The sequence below is a fragment of the Camelus dromedarius genome, chromosome 17 (genome assembly GCF_036321535.1).
Source record: "Camelus dromedarius isolate mCamDro1 chromosome 17, mCamDro1.pat, whole genome shotgun sequence".
In the NCBI taxonomy this organism is placed as follows: domain Eukaryota; kingdom Metazoa; phylum Chordata; class Mammalia; order Artiodactyla; family Camelidae; genus Camelus; species Camelus dromedarius.
In genome coordinates this window covers 9,810,570-9,832,097 of record NC_087452.1, presented here as the reverse complement: position 1 = coordinate 9,832,097, position 21,528 = coordinate 9,810,570, and the positions used below count along the sequence as shown (strand labels likewise).

The 21,528-nt window shown below is 48.4% G+C and overlaps 1 protein-coding gene across 9 annotated transcripts in view; it reads left to right on the top strand.

Annotated features, from left to right (window-relative positions):
* ITPR1 (inositol 1,4,5-trisphosphate receptor type 1) overlaps positions 1 to 21,528 on the top strand; it is a 299,982-nt gene that overhangs the window by 195,705 nt on the left and 82,749 nt on the right. For 4 of the 9 annotated variants that reach the window (XM_064496296.1, XM_064496297.1, XM_064496294.1 and 1 more), the window contains 3 exons: positions 693 to 743; positions 6,013 to 6,145; positions 8,113 to 8,303. In XM_064496296.1, the coding sequence (XP_064352366.1) occupies positions 693 to 743; positions 6,013 to 6,145; positions 8,113 to 8,303 (375 nt within the window). The remainder of the gene's footprint in view (positions 1 to 692; positions 744 to 6,012; positions 6,146 to 8,112; positions 8,304 to 21,528) is intronic. The other 5 variants (XM_031470775.2, XM_064496295.1, XM_031470770.2 and 2 more) reach the window with 2 other exon arrangements.

The window sequence follows — 21,528 nt, the reverse complement described above, 5'->3', positions numbered from 1 at the left end:
CTAAAGTCATAGAGAAGCTTTTGGAGGAGGCATATTTCCAAGTATCAAAATTTCCTTGCAGAAATTGTTCTAGAACCACAGGAGGCAAAGCTAAAATGAAATGTACTTTATTTGAAAGAAGAGCGTAGATATGAAACACGATGGAATAGCTGAATTCCAGCATGGATGTTTACAATGATCGGTCTCTAATATTCTCAGTCAGCGCTCTTCAGCATCAGTAGCCTGGATGAGAATGCCATGTACCGGTGGGCTGGGGGGAGCCGAGTTCCCGTGTGTGTGTGTGCTCAGAAGTGTACGCATCCGTGTCCTCACGCATGTGCTTTTCGGTCATGCATGTCTGAATCACAGGGACCTGCCCGGTTGAGTCTTGCATTGGAACCCCTTTGGGTTCATGTAAATGTATGGAATATCGAACTTACTTTTCATAATCCTTGCAAAAAATAATCTTGGCCCAAAAAATCACATGTCTGCTCACTTTGAGCAGTGCAGTAGGGTTGGGGACGGGGCGGTTGTGAAGCAGGACCCGGAGGAATGGAGCATTCGTATTTGGGGGGAAACCCAAAACAGGTCTTTGCTCCTGCTGTGTAAGTCTTCGCTGTCCACGCTCTCTCTGTGCATCTTATTTGTGACTGACCCTGAAGTTGGACGTGTCTCCCTAGTGTCTTACTTAAATGGAATTTCTGCATGCTTAGCAGGAGGTCGAGCCGAGTCCACCCCTGAGGCAACTGGAAGACCATAAAAGGGTACGTAGCTCTGGGTGTTGGGACCATAACACCGCCCTTGGCCACGTGCTGTGACTTAAAGAGGGACAGTTTTTGTTGTTGTCATTGTCATTGTTAAAGCATTAATTGGCTCAGGACCAATCACAGCCATTTATATAAATGAAACTAGCTGGTGATTCCACCCACCCCGTCCACTTGCTCATGCACTGCGCCCGGCTGGCCTCCAGGTAATGACCAGGTCAGCTTTTTTGCATCCTGTCTCCTTTTTTGCAGGTGGCTTTCTCCTTAGGTGTAGTCTTTAAAAAATTGGGTTTTTTTCTCCTTTTGTTTCTGTGAGTAACTGATGATCACTATGGGATAATTTATAATAAAAAAGTATAATAAAAAAGTCCATAATGACACTACCTAGCTATAAAAGATAATTTAATATTTCCCTCTCCCACTTTTTTACACACCTGAGAGTGTGGCCAGCACGCACTTCCCTTGTCACTGGGATGATTCCATGTGCACGACTTTTGTTCCCTGCTTTTGTCATTTAATATTATATCAGCATTTTCTTTGAAAGTCTTTGAACATTAACAGCTGCCTGAGGTTCCACCAATTAACAAGTATTTTGTAATGTTTTCCTTTGACGAGGAAATGAACAAGTGTGTGCATCTGTGGATTGATTCCTAAAAGGGGAGATTCTAAACCACAGGGTAGATACTTTCTTCAGGGGCTGATTATGCATTGCTGAACCATTTCCTAGGAGGCTACATCCATCATTAGCATGCTGACCACTGACTTCAAGTTACCCTCCTTTTTTGGAAAATACCAGATGCTCTGGTTTTCTGGATGCTTATGATATGCTAAGACTTTGACAAATGTTAACAGATCAATCCTTATTAATGCTGACTTTGACCCAGTGACACAGCCGTCATCCCCATTGCACAGATTGGGAAACTGAAACTCAGAGAACTTGGGTACCTTCCCCAAGTCATGGGGTTAGGAAGTGAGCAGTCACGGAGAAGCCTGTCAAGGAATTGGGGTCATCAGGGTTGCAGAGGATGTTCGCCTGAGACGAATGGGTGCCTGGTGCACCTTTGCTCTGCTCACACGCTTCAACCCCTGCCCAGTCGCACCACGTCCCAAATCCTTTCCTCTCTCTGGCGACTGATTTCTTGGATTGTGACCAAAGAAGCGCTTCTAGGAAGCTGGCATTGAGCCCTTTGCCTCCAGCATCCAGTGTCTCCTGCAGGTCACTGATCAGGGGCACCTTGCATTCCTGTTTTTTCCATCCTTGCCTGTCCTTCAAGGATTTCCCTGAGTCTTAGAGGTAGCCGTTCCAGGCACATCACTGTCCCTCGTGCCTAAGTTCTCAGGGGACATGGTGTTGGAGGTCACCCCAGTGCATGAGCTTTGGAATTAGAAACAGTTTCAAGCCTCCCTTTGTCAGGCCCTTGCTGTGTGATTTGGGCACATTGTTTAACCTCCATGGGCCTCAATTTCTCCTGCTGTGAAGTGGGGATAAGAGTCTCCATCCCTTAGGACTGTTTTACAGAGCTGTGCACTTGAAACACTCAGCACAGCGGCTGGACCCTGAGAAGGGGTATTAATGGTGGTGGTTGCCTTGCAGACTGAGATGCGTCAGAGATTTGACAGACACCAGGAGTAGAAAAAGAAGGTATTTTTAAATCGAGGTGCTACCTTAGTGCTGACTAAGGTGTGAGAGGCTTGCTGCTCATATGAGAGGGTGATCTGTCCTGAAGCACCTGATTTTTAAGTGGCTGGAACCAGGAAAGCCTAGAGATCACTTTTTCTCTCCTTTGCTTGTGGCACTGTTAACTCTGAGTGCCTTGTTCCACGCTGGGCTGCGTCCCCATGCAGTTAATTAGCCGTTAGCTTAACTGACAGAATGAAACTCGGCTGAACCGAGTTGCAGGGCAGGAGCTTGGTTTCTTGACTCCACATCACTGACCTGCCGTTTTCACCGTTCTCACCTGACACTGCAAATGAAACTCTTTGCCTTTGTCTTGTCTCAGTCTCAGGTAATAATGTGCACGGAATTTCTTACCAGAGACAAAACACCTGATATTTGTTTGCATCCTGTAGGTATAAACAGCTGGGGAAAACCTAGTGTTCTTGAAAAAAGGACTGCACGGGCCACATGTTACAGCCGAGAAGTGATGCTATTTGAGAAGTCACTTTTTTTTTTTTTTCCTACTCTGCCATCCGCTTCCTCAGCCTGGTACACCGTGAACAGCTCAGTGCTGTTGAGTAATTTTATATCAAGATGATTAGGAAGGCTTTTCTGTGCAGATTTTAATTTTTCCTAAATTAAACCACTAGCTCAGAAAAACAGCATTTTCCTTGAACCTAAGTTTTCACACTAGGGATTTGCATAACTTTCAATAATGCTTATCCATGTTCTCTTTCTGTCCCTTTTTTACCTAAAATTTTCAGTCTTTATTTTTTCAGAAAAGGAACGATTCTTACCTTGTTTTTTTACTTTTTTTAAAAAAGCAAATCCCACATGTTCTCTTTTTTCCCTTGCCTTAAAATTTTTATTTATTTATTTATTTTGTGGCGAGAAAGTGAAGTGTATGTGTACCAAAAACCTTACAGTTAAGAGGGAAAAAAATTCGTTTGTAGGGTGGAGAGAGTGTGTGTGTGTGTGTGTGTGTGTTTCCCATAAAGAACACTGTTTTTGATATTCTCTTAAGGGGAAAAAATGTACCATTTGATGCATCAGTTGCTATGGTAACTGCTAGGGTTTTTCTGTGAAAGGAGAGGCAAAATGGTAATGTGAGATCCCTTTGTAACTTGAGTTTGGCATCCAGGCTGCATAAATGTGAAGTTCCTGTCCCTGGAGTCCACATGTTCCCGAGCGGCACGTGCTCCTTTCTCTCCCTCCTGCTTCCTCGATCACAAACTGACCAGGCTCTCGCTGATGACCCTCAAAACCACGAGGAGCGGAGAATCTGGCAGAGCCTCTCTGATCCTAGGTGTGAAGTCTCTGGTTGAGACTTCCTTAAAGGACACGTGTGTTGGTTGCCCGGTGACAGTCACCCTGCCTTTGACCATCCAGCCCTGTGACCTTCTAGAGTCTTGCCACCATGGCTCCATTGGTTGTCTTCTGAGGTGCAGTTTGCAGGTGTCAACCCAGCCATTTACCTCTCAATCATTTACCCGTTTCTGTGGTGCCCATGAGAATCCAGTAGAAAATTGGGATGGTTTCCCACCAGCCATCCCTATTGTGGGAACTCAAAGTCTGTGCCTTTTGAAAGAAAATCAAACAGATGCATCATTGTGTCAACAAAGGGAAATGGCAGTTAATATCCTGTTCTGTTCAATATGGGCATGACCTTGTCGCCCCCCTTTTTCTTTCTCAGTAGGCTTTCTTGAACATTCCTTTGAAATTTATGTTTGTCTTATGAAGTCAGCCTTTTACAGTCACCATGTTGTCAGTGACAGCTTTGGAAAGTTTCGGTTGATGTGTTTGTACTGGTGCAAAACTCAATCTTTACACCAAAATGTGATTTTCTAAGCCATTAAAGGATATTATACCACAAACAGTTTATTTTTAAAGTATTTTTAGAAATCACAAAGAGCTTCCCCTTTGGAAGTAGTCTCGAAATCTTGAATTTACCGTCGGTCAAGGTCGGAAGAGTTTCACGTACTAATGGAAGCGCTCTCCTTTGCGGAACTACATTGAGACACGTATATGTGGATGGAATGAAGGGGGAAATAAAGATTGTTTTCTTTCCTGAACTTTCATTTTAAAATCAGAACTGCCTCCCCTCTCCTCCCTCTCATCCTATCCCCTTTTGTCCTCAGAGTCTTGAAATCACAGCTTGGCTGTAACCGTGAAGAACCAGGCTGTGTAGTCCTGGGCCCGTAGGTCATTTTGACAGTTGAACTAAGGCGTTTTCTGCCTTTATCCTGGTCCCACCTCCCTCAGGGTGCCCTGGCCTCCCCACCACCCTCAGGGCACTCCTCTCCCTCTGGTCTGCTCCTTCACATCTTGTTTTGCAAATAACCTCCTTGAAGTCTCCAGACCTATTCTTGGAGCTTATTAGCAAATCACTTGAAATTCTCCTGAGTCATGTTAGAGTTGCAGGCCTCTTCAAAGGAACTCTAGAGCCTCTCTGTTTTAGAGACCTGCTATATTTCCACACACCCTCCCTCTGCTAGACTTCTCACTTAGCTCTCTCAGTGAGGTACCAGAGGAACTCCAGGACTTACTACATTGTCCCTGGGAAAGGGTCTGGTGGAAATCCGCACAGCCTTTGACTTTTAGAAACTTCCAGATTGAGAGGTGGTCTGGGAGGCCCTCAGCATGACCGCAGGTGGGACAGAGCTGAGAATCAGCCCTACGGCTTTGCGCTGCATTACCAGTACCCCTTAGTATTCAAGAACAAGTCAGAGTTTCGTTTGTTTTTTAATTGGATTTGTGGGGAAGAGTTGTTATATCTCCTGCCCAGGATTCCTTTGATATTTATGTTTTTTTAAAGTTTTTATCATGGAAATAATATATCTGAAATGCATACTTCGAAGAGCTTTGCGAACCCTCATTCGTGACGCAGCTTCAACAGCTGTCAGCTCTTGCTCGCTCTTGTCTGTTTTATACCCAGCTAGTCCTCTCCTCCCGTATTGTTTCAAAGCAAACCCCTCGTCATTTTATCCACGTTGCTTATTTCTTGTCTGACATACCTGATACCTGCCACTAATTTATTTTCTGTAGCACTTTTTTTTCTTTACCATTTAGTCCATTGACTCTTTCTGTAAGAAAGTCTTATTTCCGGCTTATTATTTTATTTACTCTATTATTTACTCTATTACTCTGATATCTTAATATTTTCTTGGGACCCTGGGAATAAGTCCTGTGGCTGGAGTAACATTTTCATACTGCTGTGTGGAAGATGACCTGTAAATTTTTCATCTTGTCTGAATTTTCTTGGCTTATCCCAAAGGGACTTTTTGGGGGTTTTTTGTTGTTGTTGTTGTTGTCGTTGTTGTTACTGTTAGCTGCCCTTCCAAATTAATGTTCTATCTTTAACACTGTGTGTGAGAGAGAGCACTTTCAGATACTTCGTATTCTAGATGGATGTCTTTTTATGATCTGGTTTCCTGAGCAAATATTGAAGTTAACTTCAGAGTTTCCAAATGCTTTTATTAATAATTTATTTTTTCACTGAGTGAGACTGAGCCAATTAGAACTGAGTACCCCTGTGGTTTTCTTTTTTTAATATTAGTTGCTCAGTTATGCATTAAATTCAGAACCTGATTTCATTATCCTGTTTGAATTAAGGGTGAGGCCCTCAGGCAGATTTTGGTCAACCGTTACTATGGAAACATCAGACCTTCGGGAAGAAGAGAGAGCCTTACCAGCTTTGGCAATGGCCCGCTGTCACCAGGAGGACCCAGCAAGCCTGGGGGAGGAGGTAGGCTGCGTGGTGTGCTAATCGGCTGCACGTGTGACCTGAGTGTGCCACATGAGAGCTGTGTGTTTCTGCTCAGCAGGTTGAAACTCTAACAGATGAATTTGGGTTGCAAGTGTATTTTTTTTTTTTTAGCAACTTATTTTGTCTTTGGTCTACCATCAAACTGAGGTCTGAAAACATTTCCCAGCAATCAGATACTGTCTAAGCCTTTGCCCCTCTTTCTCATGCAGCAACCCTCTGGTGATAGTTGAATGACTCAAGAAACTTGACTTTGTTGCACCGTTTCTTGCGGTCATCAGAACTCGTGTTTTCCCATAAGATGAGGATGACGTTGGGAGTGAGGAGGGTGAAAGCCACCATTTATTTTACACTTACTAAGCTGATGGCTTTCCCAACTGTTGTACATTCTTTATCCTTTCTCCTCCAAGTTACTGACTATCTATGATAGGGACTGCTGTTACCCTGCTGAACAGAGGAAAGGGGAACTTTAGTTAGTGACTGGTCTGTAATTTGAAGCAGTTATATCTGATCCTAATGCCCATGCCTTATGCCTCCCCAAAAGTCTCAGGGGAGTTGGCGCACGGGAAAAAACCTCTATATTGAATTGCTTAAAAACACATCCTGAGAGGTGTCCCAAAACATTGTAAACACAGGTACAGGTAAAAGCTGCAAACTGAACTGTGGGTACTGGTGTTGGCTTGAAGGGGGGCCAGTAACTCCATGCTCGAAGCACAAATGTGAGTTGCCTGATTCCCTGTCAACAGTGTTGACTCTGAGGCACTGCTGGTCCCTGGTAGGTTCCTCAGGTAGCAGAGAAACACTGGGTGTTTGATAAATGTATCCTGGCAACTTCTGGGGAGGGATCTTGGGTGTCTTGCCCGAGGAATACCTGGGGCATACCTGCTCAATTCACGGAGCTGCGGCAAAGATGCCGTTCACAGGTTACCCAGAAGCGGACCTTAGCATCTCATCCGAAAGTTCCCAGGGATTGTGAAGCAGAGGTTCCTCACACAACATCTCAAAATTATTTCTCTTGACTTTCCATGGTGGGGTCATTCAGCAAGTCTGTGAGGCCCTGGAGAGCATCATGGGGAGGGGGTTGGAATCAGAGACAGATTCTGATGTGGAACCAGTGTCTCCCTTGTGCTGTAGATGCAATAGATCTAGAAAGTCAAGGACAAGTAACGTACCTTTGAATTGAGCTCTGCAGGGAAGGACTGACAGATGGTTTTCTGTTTTTCTGAAATTGATTATCCCATTTCCCCATGTACATTAATATTTTGGTTATTGCCAAAAATCATGCAAGGTCTTAAATAGGCACCTTCTAAACACAGTTGGGATCTGTCCCACTGAATGGCACAGGCCATCTCCTCCTGATTGTATTTGTCTCATCTGAAGCTCAGTGGGGGTGGGAACTTTGTTCACTCCCCTACCCCCAGCTCTTGGCTCCATACCAAGTACTGAGTAAATGGGTTTTGAATGAATGAACGAACAGATGAAAATTAGTGGAAGGATGAGTTTGGGGCCAGGGTGGGCTTCTTAGAAAGAGGGCTAAAGTCATCATCATAGGCTACACTTTCTTAAGAATGTTCTAAGAAGTGTTCAAGTTCGGTTTGTCTTAAATCAGTTCTTAATAATTCTGCCCCAAATCACTGCATTTTAATGTAAGGAAGAGTCTGACTATACAGCTTTAGATCTCTTGCTCAAAATGTATTATTCTTCCTTCATCTTACCTGCCTGCCTTCAAGTGCCATCGCTGCTACTTACAAGCTAAGCTGAGTGTCCTTGGACAAGTGACTTCATCTCTCTGCTAATAATCATTACCTTTTCTGTGGGGTTGTTAAGAAGGTTCAAGGAGATAGTACTGTTAAAGTGTTCAGTGTATGAAGTGTTGGTACGCAGAAGGAATGCAATAAATGTTAGCTGTGGTGATTGTAGTTAATAAGAGCACTGTTCCATCTTCTTAGGGGGAGGTTCCGGGTCCAGCTCCATGAGCAGGGGTGAGATGAGCCTGGCTGAGGTTCAGTGCCACCTCGACAAGGAGGGCGCCTCCAATCTGGTCATCGATCTCATCATGAACGCGTCCAGTGACCGAGTGTTTCACGAAAGCATCCTCCTGGCCATCGCCCTCCTGGAAGGAGGCAACACCACCATACAGGTAGGAGGGCGGCTTGGCTGCTGGTGGGCAGCCCTGCCGAGTAGGAGGAGGCTCTCCTCTAGGGGCCGGGTGCCTGGGTGGTGCACAGACTCTTACATAGGGGATAGCTCATTCTTAGGGCACAAAATTCTGTTGTTCAGAAAAGCACATTCTATTGAAATCGTACTGTGGCCATTCAGTCATAATTCAGGCTTGATTCTAAAACATGGGTTACCTTTGAAAATTTGTAGAATGCTGAGGATGTGCAAAGCAAGTTGGCCCAGGATTTGGGGCATAATGAGTAATCCATAAAGGTTGGTTTGATGAATGATTGAATGAATTATATGTATAGTTTTTAATCCAAGATCCCAGAGGATCCCATCACAAGATGACCAGAAGGAGTTTGGACTTTGTGTGCTAATTGTATTTGTTACATCTATGGACCCTATAGTTCCTGCTGACTATAAATTTCTCTGCCTTTTAACTGAAAAGCTCAGTAAAACTAAACCAGTTTGAAATAATAGGAACTAACTGGGGAAAGCCAGGCTAGGTGAGTCAAAGATGAGTAATGCCTTTTTGTTGCCAGGGTATGATCCATTTTAGAATATAATAACTTTAAATTATTGTTTAAATTATCTTTAAGTAAAAATTTAAAAATACTTAAATTAATATGTAATTAATTTAAAAGTAATAGTAGTAAGTAGAATTCTTAGTAGACATTCTTAAAAAGCAATTTTAATGAATTTTAATAGTATATACATTTTCATGTATAATTTTCATGTATAAATGGCCCTGAAAATGATTCCTTTAAATATTTTTAGTATCCCCTTCTTAATGCATTCTTCACTCTTTGCCTCTGCACAGGGTTAACTTTTTCACACACACACATTTTGATAATAGTTTTTGATTGAGATATAATTTACATGGCATAAAATTCACCTTTATGTATGTATTTGACTTGACCTTATACTCTTGGTCTTGAGTTTAAATTCAGAGTCTGGATTAGTGAAGTTTTGGTTCTTGGTACAAATTTTAAAAGGGCGTTTCTTCCTGTGGGCAGATGTGCCCCTAGCCAGGGCTCCTGGGTTTCAGCCCCCAGTCACCCTTCAGCCAGGTGCCCTGTGCCTGCCCAGCCTGCACAGTGACTGCGGGGTCCTGTCTCCTCGCCCTCCAGTCCCCACTTGCCCCAACACACACTCTCGAAGTTCATTATATACGTTGTCCGAAGTTGAATGTTGTGCCTGCGGGAGAGCCAGCTGCATAGCTGAGCTGTCACATGGGCAGACGTGACCTGCAACACGTGGGGTTGCTGTTTGATTTCGTCCCACGTGAATCCATCAGGATTTGCACGCCCACTGCCGTGGTCCTGGCGTCTGGGTGCGCGTGTTGGAATGGAAGCAGGGCTGGAAAGCTCCTGTTCTCTGTGATTTCCAGTGACTCGAGCAGTCAAACTAAACATTTATCGAGCACCTTCTGTATACACGGTGCTCTACTGGGGATTTCAGGTTAGTGGTTTCCAGACCCTGGGGCCAATCGGTCTATGAGAATTTTCTCCAGGTACAGCCAAGTGTGGAAATGAGGGCAGTGTGGTCAGTTTTTCATAAACCAAATATGTCAGTTTGAGGGACCATCTGGCCATTTTATTCTGAGGTTATATCCTGATGAGTTTTTCTTAGCTCTGATGTCTTTTTGTTGATGAAACGGTGTTGATAGTGGATGAGAGTTGGGGTTTTTCCTCTGCTGGCCAAATAAGAAGTTGGAAGCCCTAGGTTATTCCCTCCCTTCCTCAAAAACAAGCAAAGAAAACAAAACTTTGCTAATTTGAGAAGTCACAAAGGCCCAGTCTTCAAGAAATTGATGATCTAGCAAAGATATAAGACTTGGTATGCATGCACTTAGGGAGCTGTGTCTCCAGAATGATGTGTCATGCCATCCAAGAGGCAGGAAAATTACTGTGGACCCTCCAAGGAAGAAGCAACGACACCTGTGTGAGGAGTTGGTAGGAGGTTTTTTGATGAGGTAGACTTTGAAGAAGGAGTGTGGGGTCTGAAGGGTGGGATTTGGGCACATGGCTGGGACATGGGGAGGCTCGCTCATGGTGCATGGGAGAGGAGGCCCAGAGGTGCAGGAGCAGACATGCTCCCACAGCGGGGACTGGGTCCTTTGGGGTGAGCAGAGCAGGTAGAGGGAGGGTGGAAGGGGGACCGGGGATGTGGTGGCAGTTGTACACAGTAGCCCAGAAGCACCCCGAGGGGCCTCGGCGCTGTAATGTAGGACTGTAAATCTGACAGATAACTTAAGAAAAGCTGGTCCTAGAGGGAGGCAGTTCGATAATTAAAAAGTCAATTTGAAATCGTTTAGGAGAGCTAATGAAAGCCTGAATTCAAAATGAGTGTATGATAGGATTAGTCATCTGGTGGGGGAGGTTACTTTCTAGGAGGGGCAGAAGGGAGCCTTTTGGGGGTTTGGTGCTACATCTTGGTCTAGGTGGTGGTTACATGGGCATAAATCTGTTGCAAACTCTGTGAGCCATACAATTAAAATTGGTGTGCTTTACTCTATCTGAGTTACACCTCAATAAAAAAAAAAAGAAAAGAAAAGAAAAATGGGGAGTAAAGCTATCCTGAACCTGATTACAGCAGGATGTCATGAATGGAGTCTCTCCAACCTCCACCCCCCACTCAAGGCTGGTGCCTTAGACCCATTTATAGTTAATACACGTTGGCCATAGTGTCACCTGATTGGATGCTGGAGCCCCAGTTGGCTCTCGAGGCTTTAAAGAGTCTGGATGACTAGACACAAGAAGACACCGTTAATTAAGGAAGCGTGAAGCGTAGAGAGGGCTCGAGGGGGCTGAGGGCCGCCGGCGCCGAGCCTGGCTGGCAAGATGAAGTCAGAGATTCTGGCAGGATGCCGTGTTTTTCACAGCGTACCCCTGATGGTGATGGCAAGGCACACAGAAGCTGTTTTTCCTTCAAGTTCTTTATCTTGTAAAGTAATGATGAATATTAGTTTCGTGTTTTCACACATTCATTACTCATATGCTCAGGCTGCAGAGGAAATGCCATGACGGAGTTTTAGCCATTGAGCCTCCCAGAGCAGGGCTGTTTTCTGTCGGAGGAGCCCATGTGCTCGTGGGTGGGTGGGTCTGGGTGTGGTGGCCTGTGGGCCCCCAGCCAGGATGGGACGCACCGCCCTGAGTGCTGGCTTGCTTCCCCCATCTCTCCCCTCTCTCCTCCTGTGATCTCAGGGACTGCTGGGAGCATCTCACCCGCTGCCTCATTAGAGATTTGTGGTTCCAGGAAGATTAATTGTAGCCTGGAGTTGACTTGTGAGATCCCCTTGGCCCTGAGCGTCTCTTTCTCTGGAGAAAATGATGAGGAATTCAGGTTGTTTCAGGCCAGTTAAGGACAGACACCCTGAAGCCCCAGAGGGAGTGACTCAGTTTCGTCTTGCCTTAGAGAAGCCGGTTCAGAGTAGAAAACGAGCAGCTGGGGGGTTAGTGCGAGATGGGTTCTGACCGCAGTGGTGGCGGTTACTGATGGCTGAAGTCCCGTCCCAGCCAGGGCTCACTGCCCACTCTTGCTTCCTGTTCATCGTCTTATGTCACCTGCCCAGGGAGGGAGGGCGGTCTGGGCTCAGGTGGGCGCCCCTGGATTCCTGTTTCCCAGTGACAGGTGGGAATGGAGGTCGCTGGGGAGTGCAGGGCTGCGTGGTTCCAGAACTGGGCTGCCTGTCCGAGGAGAGGGCTGCAGAAGGGCCCTTGTGCTCACAAACACCTCCCCCAGGGTGTGGGGCCTGCTTCCTGCAGAGGAGAAGGGGACTGACACCCGCTTTCCAGCCCACTTTGGTGTGGGATTAGGAAAGTCACCGCTGGGTTTCTGTCCCTGTGTCGTCAGGCATAAGACACACATACACGTGGACTCCTGAGTTCTTTGACGCTTTGAATCAGGACTTTCTAGCAATATTCTTTGTTTTCCCAGAAAATCTTAGAATCTAATAGGTATGGCTAGCCGACTCCATTTCTGAGGTCTTTTCTCCCTGGCTTGTGACAATAATTTTAAATATGGTGATTGCCTACTGTACAGCACAGGGAACTATCTTCAGTACCTTGCAGTAGCCTATAATGACAAAGAATATGGAAAGGAAAAATATGTACGTATAAATGAATCACTATGCTGTGCACCACAGATTAACACATTGTAAATCAACTATACTTCAATTAGAAAAAAAAAGGTGATGGACAGACTGTGGTACATCCATACAGCATGAACACTACTCTGTGATAAAAAGGAATGAACTACTGATAAACATGATAACATGGGGCCCCTCAAAGCATTATGCTGAGTGAAAGAAGCCAGTCTCAGAGGGTGACACCCTGTATGGTTCTATTTGTATGACATTCTCCAAAGGACCAGGCTGTAGTGATGGAGAACAGAGCAGCGTTTGCCACCATGAGGGTGAGGGGAGAATCTGACTGTAAGAGAACAGCACAGAGGACTTTTTTGGGTGATGCCACTGTTGAGTGTCTTGCTTTGGGCATACAAATCTCTACATGTGTGAGAATTTGTAGAACTGCACACCAAAAGAGTCAGTTCCACTGTATGATCATTAAGTGAAAAGCCATGTGATGTTGATGATGACCAGCATTTATTAAGTGCCTACTGTGGACCGGGAACTGCATGTCAGTGCTCCCCTTGTATCATCTCATTTAGTCCTCACAGTCTCCCTACCAGGCAGGTGCCACGCTTACCCCTCTATAGGTAAGGAAGCGAAAGCCCCAAATAGTTAAGGAACTTGCCCCACATCACACCAGCAGTAAGTAGCAGGGCCACGTGGCTTGGCTCCCCAGACTCCTCCTTGCCTGCAACAGCTTCATTGCTGAGGATGATGCTGAAGATCGGAGGAGGAAGGCAGGTGCTTGATAAAGGAAGACGACTTTCTCGTTTTTACAAGTGAAGTCCTTGTCATCTCCCAGGACAGAGGCATGCATGGGCCAGGGATGGGCCCATGGCTGCAGCGCTCAGTGGAGAAGGCGAGTGGCACTCGCATCCGGTTGCTGTTGGCTTCTGGTTACGAAGCACTTTCCCTCCAGCTGTCCCGTCTGAGTCTCCAGGTGGGGCTGTGAGGTGTGCTGCGCGTGCGTTCTCCCCGTCACAGAGGTGAGGGAACAGGAGGCCAGCGAGCGGTGGGACAAAGCCCGAGCTGAGTATCACGTGCCTCCTGTCCCCTCCTCTCCTGCCCCCGGCCTTAGTTATCTTACTGTTGAGTTGATAATATCTTACTGTTGAGCTATTGTGTTGATCACCTCAAAACTTAATGGCTTGATTAAAGCCATGGCCATTCTGATCCCTGTCCTGTTTCTGTGGGCTTGGGCTCAGCTGGGCGGTTCTGCTCTGTGTGGTCCCGGCTGGGGCTGCCGTCATCAGGGGCTTGATGGGGCTGGGACGCCCAAGACGACCGCTTGCGTGGCCGTGGCACTGGTGCTGGCCCTCATCTGGGAGCTGAGCAGTGGCTATCACCTTGGTTCTCCTCCATGCGGCCTCTCTGTGCGGTGTGGGCTGCTTAGAGGACGGTGGCTGCATGCTCAAAAGTCGTTTTTGAGGAGTGGGACATGGAAGCCACCAGGTGTTTCAGGACCTGGGCTTGGAATCCTTAGTACAACACCGATGCCACCTTCTGTCGGTCAGAGCCCATTGTGAGCCCAGTTTCAGGGGGAGGGGAGAAGCGTCTACCTCTTGCTTTGAGGTGGGCATGTGCACAAAGGAGAGGGAGTTGTGGGGCCACCTGGGGGGACTGGCTCCCCCACGGGTGACTGTGACAGTGGATTGAGACCTACCATGGGTCAGCTGAGCCCCTGAGTTGGGTGTTACAGCTGCGCCCAACTGGTGGCACCACCGTCTCTGCCCTGGAAGCTCAGTCCCTTGTCGACTCATGTCCTTCCCCTTTTGAGGGTGTGTGAAAACCCGCCCCCTGTCCAGAGGATAAGGTCACTGGGGACCATGGCTCTTCAGAAGTTCTAAACTTCATGGTCTAGACCTCAGAAGATTCAATTTATGGGAATCCTAAAGTAAGGACCTATGTGCTTGCTAGGAACCCTCATGCAGAGAATTTGCTCCTTTTTTCTGAAACTTTACAATCTGTCGTTTCATCACGTAAGCCTTGAAGCCCAATTTAGGATATTTCCTGGCCTGGCATAATGGACTCCTAGGGAACATGTCCCCACGTCTTCCAGTATCTTCTGTCCCTGCCCTGGCTTCTCTGATGCTGGTAACATCTGAGGATAGATACTGCCTCCCAAACTTCTACCCGGGTGCCATCGGAGCGGCTCAGGCTTCATGGCAAACCCTCTGCTTCTGGGAGCAACAAGACCACACCGGTGCCTTGGGGCCCCCCAGGGATGGGTGGCTTTGTCGAGCGGTGGGATCAGGCATCTCCTGAAGAGTAACCCTGCTTTCTTTCTGCACTCTCCAGTGCCACCCACTTCCTGCCAGCCCCCAGAAGAAATCTTTCCATTCTGCTTGATGTTTTGTAGCCAGTGGGAAACTATAAAATAAGCATTTGCTTATGAATTAATTTTTGGCACACGCCAGGCTCAGCCAGTCTCATGGCACTTGCATATCCGTCCTCCGAGTCCTTGCCAACTTCTCTGTTCCTTCCTCCTGAGATGTTCCCACCAGCGCCCGGGGGAAGTTCCCTCGCTTCCTCTTCCCTGCGGGAGGCCACAGGCCCTTCTCACCTGGAGAAGAGGAGGAGGGTGTATCTCTGAACATACTTCGTGTTCGGGGTTTTTTTTAAGCACACACAGGTGTTTGGGGGTATATGTGCTGACATGATCCTAGGGAACCTCACAGCAAAGGAAGGAGACAGATACAAAAAAAAATTTTTGGATTAATTGCTTCCGGTTGCAGCAGCACAGTGAATTGTATGTATCGAAAGGCAGCCCACAGCTCTCCCTATGCCAAGTCAAGCCTACAGACACACCCAAAAAGGATTTTCTTTTCGGCACGTACACAGCGAGAGTTGGAAAATGTGAGAAGTGCTCTGTCAGGAAGCTGGCTTGCAGATTCAGCTGAGAGAGAGAGATCCCTTGTCCAAGGGCCTTTCCCTCACCACACACTTATTTTTTGAGGTTGGCTTAAGACATCAGCCCACGAGCCAACATTCGATATGAAGTCTCCCAGCCCTTCCAGAAGAAGTCACCAAGAAGGCCCTGAGGGGGAGCTTGCTGGAGGCCACCTCTGAGCTCAGCGAGCAGAGATGGGGGGCAGAAAGGGTAGTTGGCACGGACGGCCAGCTGGTGAGGAAGGTCAGCCTTGGTTTGACAGGGCAGCCGCCTGGAGGAGGAGGAGGAGATGGGTGTGAGAGCGAGTTACGTAAAAGGGTGTTGTGTTTGGCAGCAAGGTCAGAAATGAGTCACTTCTGAGCGGTGTTTTCTGACCTCGGGATTTATCCATGTGGGAGAAGAGCATGGCCAGCAGTGGAGAAGACTGCTTTCTCCCCTGCCTGGGGGTGTGGGAGCTGATGGCATGAAAATAAGAGGGAGGCAGGTGGCCCGGCCCAGAAGGGTCCGGACGGTGAAGCCGCTGGCGTGGTTCCGGGAGGGCTGCCCGTCGGTCCTCCCTGGAGAGTGGGTGGCGCGGGGTCAGGGACTTGGGGGGACACTGCCCAGGAGGGAAGGTGGAGCCGGGGAAGGAACTTGGCCTCCAGAGTGGAAACACCTGGGCTGGATTCTAGCCCTGCCCCCACTAGCGGGGTGACCTTGGACTTACTCAGGATGCTCAGAAACTCAGTTGGCTCATCTTTGAAACGAGAGTTAGAAGGACTGAGTCCCTTCCTTACTCAGTTGTTGAGAGGACTGACCAGTAAGGTCAAGGTGGGGCGCACAGCCCAGCAGAGCTGCAGGGATGGGGCCGCGGCCGTGGGGCGGGTTTGGTTTGGGAGAGTGAGGGAGGCCCCTTCCCCCTGCCTCACAGCAGCCCATCTCAGGGCTCGGGGCAGGTTGTTGACCGCCTAGCCCGGCTCCAGCCCGGAGAGCGGCTCAGTGTCATACCCCCGGGGCTCCTGGGATGGGCGGACCGGGTGACTCACAGAAAGTGCCTCGCTCGGTGCTGGAGTGCGGATGTGAGATCTGCAAGATCTCAAAATGAGGTGGCAATTATGTGTATTAATACAATTTTTATTATTTAAAAACAGGCTTTGTTTTATTCAGTTTGTTTTCTGTCAAAAATCTTCCTTCTGATACTTTGCTTCTGTGTAGTGGTTTATGATCCAGTCTGCAGTTTTACGTTTTCACACACAGTTCACCTAAGTCCCTCTGACTGCTTGTGTATTTGAAGTGATTTTAGGGGTCCAGGAGGTTGGGAGACTTCATTGCTTTGGGTACCAGCTACTTAAACCGACAGGCGTTCTGGGTGAAGCAAAGAGCAGCAGGCAATCCAGTTCACTGCTCCCTGAGCCAGGACATTTTTTTCCTTCTCTTTATTATTATTATTATTATTATTATTATTATTATTATTATTATTATTATTATTATTATTATTATTATTATTTGGGGGCCCAAGTCATCCTTTGACAAATGCTCTTCCTCTCCACTCCCAGACAACTGGCATGTCACTGAACAGAAGTCTTTTAGGATTATTGGTGTAGATCCAGGTTTTGAAGTGAAAACTCAAGATCCAAAAGTAGTTCCCATGCTTGCGAACACAGGACTTGGATGAACTCCCACGGCTCTCTTTGTGGTGCGGGCACCGGATGGTGCGTGGACCCACTGGCACTGGGTTCTGCATTTCAGGGCAGGACGTTACTGCAAAGATGGTCAGCACGTTCCTTCTCACTTGGGTTCCAGAAGCACCAACCTGTCCACGTGGTCTTAGGGGGAGACGCGCATCCTGGCTTGTGCTTTTAGAGAAACGGGAGACCCAGTGTTACTTTTCTTCTTCCCCAAGTAGCAGAGCCAGCAGTTCAGGGAGGAGTGGGAGTTCCGTATACCTGTTCTTCCGGCCTTCCCTAGGAGGGCAGCAGTTAGGGAGTTGAGGGGAGATCTTTGGCAGGAAAGTGTTAATCACCTTCCATCCTACAAAACCCACAGGCAGGAATTAGTTTCTAAGAGACGTCTTCAGCGGAAGCCTCGGGTTTTCCACAATCTCCAAAACTTGAGTTGGGGGCAGAAAAAAAGTCAGAGAAGACTTGGAAATAGCTGTCAATCGAGCCACCGTTTCATTGTATCCTATTAAATCCACAGCAGGTCTAAGTCTTCCTTCTTTCCTTCTCTTCCCTCAGCTCCAGCAAGAGGTCTCTGTTCTTCGTAACTTTCCTTAGTGGCTTGTGAGGATGGAGGGCCTCTTAACAAACTCCCCAGCTGACACCAAACCCTCCTCTGTTGGCTGATGGTACATTGGTCCAGAGGCTGGCGAACTATGGCCGGAGGGTTGAATCCTGCCGGCTGCCTGCTTTTGTAAATAAAGTTTTATTGGAACACAGCCATCCTGTTCCTGTGGCGCTGCCTCTGGCTGCTCTCGTGTTGCCCAGGCAGAGCTGAGAAGTTGCACACAGACTGAATGTACGGCAAATCCTAGAGTATTTTCCGCTTGGCCCGTGACAGAAAACCTTTGCCAGCCCGTGTTTGTTGAGTCTTTGCTGTCTAGATAGGAAAAGAACCCTGTCGTAACCCCCTTGCTCTGTGTTCTTTACCCCCTGGTAGGGTGATGTTAGATTTGAGGTAAATATCCACCAGATGACTAATATCCTAAGACGCAGGAGGTTTGGCCCCTTACTCAGCTGATGAACGGGAATTCAGGGAAGGAGAGGCCTCTGCGTTCTCTTTCCTTTTCTGGTCGGGGGCTGATCGCCCCTCTTCCTTCGCTGTCTGTTTCCCGCCTTTCAGCACAGGTTTGACGGGGAGTCTCGGGGGCGCGTCCCCACAGGGATCTGTGTGTGTGGCTCAGAGTCTGGAGTTCTCATCCGGAAGCCCTCTCTGACCGTCCTTCCCCAGAGCGCCACATTTTAGGTTAGTCACTTCGCTGCGGCCTAATGCCGTTCCCTTGTTGAGCTTCCCACAGAGGTTTTCCCTAGCGATGAACACGAGGTCTCCCTGGGGCACATACAGGTAACCTTCAAAGAGCTGAAACGCTGACGCCAGGTCTCCAGCCCGGTTACCTTCTTTTTCTCCAAACTCCCTGGGTGATTTCACCCATTCCCCGAGGCTTCTAGCTATCATTTCTGCCAGCACTGCCCAAAGGTACAGCTCCTGGCCCCAGCTCTCTGCTGATTCCCAGATCTCTCTGCCAATCCCTGCTGGGCATCTCCACCTACTTCAGTGTTAACTGTAAGTTTACATGACCCCCAAGCATGCCTGCCGCCCCCTGTCCTCCACCCCATCTGCCTTTCTGAGGTCTGCGTCTTGGTCGGTAGACCCCCACCCCGACCCCTCCAGTCTCTGAGCTAGAAACCTTGAGGTCCTCGGTCTCCTCCATCTTGAGTTTTGTCAGGAACTCTTGCTGCGCCTGCTCCGCCTCCCAGCTCTTCATAGCTGGTACTTAGTTAGGACTTGTAATGAGCCAAACACTTGTTACCTCGAGGCTAAGTGACATGCCCAAAGTGGCCCCACTGGGGCTGGTGGCACTGGGATTGGAAACGAGGTGCTCTGGCTCCAGACCTCCTGCCCCTGACCAGCACCCTACACCTCCTGCCAGCCTGGGGCCGACTGAGTTCTGAGCCTGATCTTTCCTCCTGAGATGGGCTCTTCCAGGCCTCCCCGCCCTCCCATACTGCTGTCAGCGGCACCCCCCACGCAGAGGCCGGACCACCGTGGTCCCTGTCCTCACAGCCTTCCAAAGAAGGCAGAATCCATAGCCGCACTGATGAAATCCGCTGGCGCCGCCTGGTTCCACCCTCACACCCGCGCTCATTGTCCTGCGGCTGCACCTGCCGTGGGCCCGTCCCTGGCCGTGTACTCAGATGCCTCTGCTCCGTGTGGGACGTGCCCGCTTGCCCTTTTCCTGGCACGTTCCCTGAGCCCTGTTGGAAATGCTGCCTGCTCGAAACCTCCTCTGGATCCCCTGAGGCAGAGGCGATCTCTCTGGGTGGTTCATTGACTGTCACAATCACCCCGCTTTCAGTGGAGGCTCGCTGTAAGACCCGAGGGGGCAGAGATGAAGTCCGCCTTCCCCCCAAAGCCCTGCAGAGAGACCTCTGCCTGGGTCAGCTGATGGGAGGTTGGCCTGTGCGTAACGAGCAGGGCAGGGACTCCTGCTCTCGAGTGCGACAGTGCATGGGAAGCACTCAGCTTGGGATGGTGCCTGATACTCCGTGCCATCGTGGCTCATGGTTACTTTCGTTGGTGTGTCTTCCTCTCCTCCCCCTCCACCCACCCGACAGTGTAGGCTCTTCCCAGGTCAGGGCTCTGTCTTACCCCAGCGCCTGGACCGCAGTGGGTGCTCAGTCAGTGTTCCCGGAATGCATGGAAGTCTGGACCCTGTGTGGCCACCACGTTATGTCAGCCTTCTTACCCTTTTGTGAACAGAAACCTGAGGATGTGAAACATGAAAATGTGTGGTTAACAGCCACCTCCTTTTTAAAGGGACACCTTCTTTAGGAGCAGGAAGGAGTTCCGTTTATCTGAGCACAAGGGAAATCTGTAATGTCAGTTGGGAGAAGTCTTTTGATGCCAGAGATACTTGGTGGCGACTTCCGTCTTCTTTTCTTCTTCACGGTCACTATAGCTGGTGGTAATAATAACCGAAATCAGAACGCTCGCCTGCGAGGAGCAAGGCTGTGTGCCTTCTCTGCGTGATCTCACTCACTCTTCGTGCTGGTCCTGGTGGGCAGGTAGTGCCTGCACCCCTTTTTGCTCAGTGGGAAGTAGAGGATCTGAGAGGTCAAGTTACTTGCTTAGGGTCACACAGCTAGCTGGCACTTGTGCCAGGGTTTGTTTCCTGCAGAGCCTGGGTTCTCAGCCTCTCTGCAGTGCTGCCTCCTGTGTAAGAAGCTGCCCCTAGTCCCTCTGGCACAGGCCCCTCCCTGGGGACCGAGGAAATGGGCAGTGCACCCTCTTCGAGGGCCTGGCTTCTGTTGGCTGGGCACTTGAGAATCTGTGGCTTCACTTTGTTCCTCTTCAGTCAGTGGGCTCATTGTGCAGGGCTGTCTGCCATCCAGAGAAATCCCAGGTGGCTTGTGCGCCTGGTGTCTTTGCTTTGGTTCTATCACCGGCTGATGAAGGACAGAGGATGGAACTGTGAAAGACTTTACCTTTCGGGCTGGGCATTTGTCAAGTAAAAATTATATGTGCTGTACATGTCGCTTCACCTCTAGCGGGTTCCAGGAGCTCAGGTCTATGAAAGTTCATGGCAAGGAAACTCTCTTGCATAACTTCCTCTCAATGGAGACAGAGAGCAAATCATTTAATTAGGGCTCTTAAGAAAAGTTGGATTATATTATTCACAATTTTTGGTTTTCACTTGCATCTAAAGAAGTATATGTACTTTGGTATATAATGCGAAGCTTGTTAGATCTCCGCTTTTGTCCGTTTTGCATGGAGAAGCTCAGTGCACCGGATTCTCCCCATATTTGAGTCTTTGGCAGGTTGCAGAGTATGTATGTTTTGCGGAAGGAAGAGGCCAGGACTTTGTGCCTTTATAAAGTGCCCGTTGTGGGGCAGACACAGGGCCTGGTGCTGCTGGGCACCTTATCTGGGCTAGGGGAGACAGCCCCAATGACAGATAGGGAAACTGAGTCTCAAAAGATCAGGGAGGTCTTGCCTGAAGTCACTGGTTAGCAGAGATGAGATTTGAACCCAGATCTCTTTCCCCTAAAAGTCTCTCGACTTTGTCTCATGCTGGACAACCTTGAAGTCTCTTGGGTCCAGAGCAGGGAGCAGCTCGGGGCTCCACATCCACCGATGTGAGGTGCTGTACCTCCTCCAGAAGTATCTGTCTTGTTATTGTTGGGAGTGAGTGGGCGGCCCTGGTCATTTGATCTGAGAAGCAAGTACTCACTGCTTGGTTATGCAGTGAATTCTAAAAGTCGACTTAGGAACCACACAATGGAAGCATGCTCAGTTTTATAATAATGTATGAGTGTGTCTTTAGTTCTCACTGCTGTCCTTTGCATGAGAAGCTTTCCCTGGTCAGGGGTGAACTTGGCCCTGATGGATGGGAGGCTGTTGCTCAGCTCTGTTTCTCTGCGTTTTCTGTGATCCATGTTGGGGGAGCAGAGGGGTAGGGGAGGGAAAGCTAGGGTGCCGTGC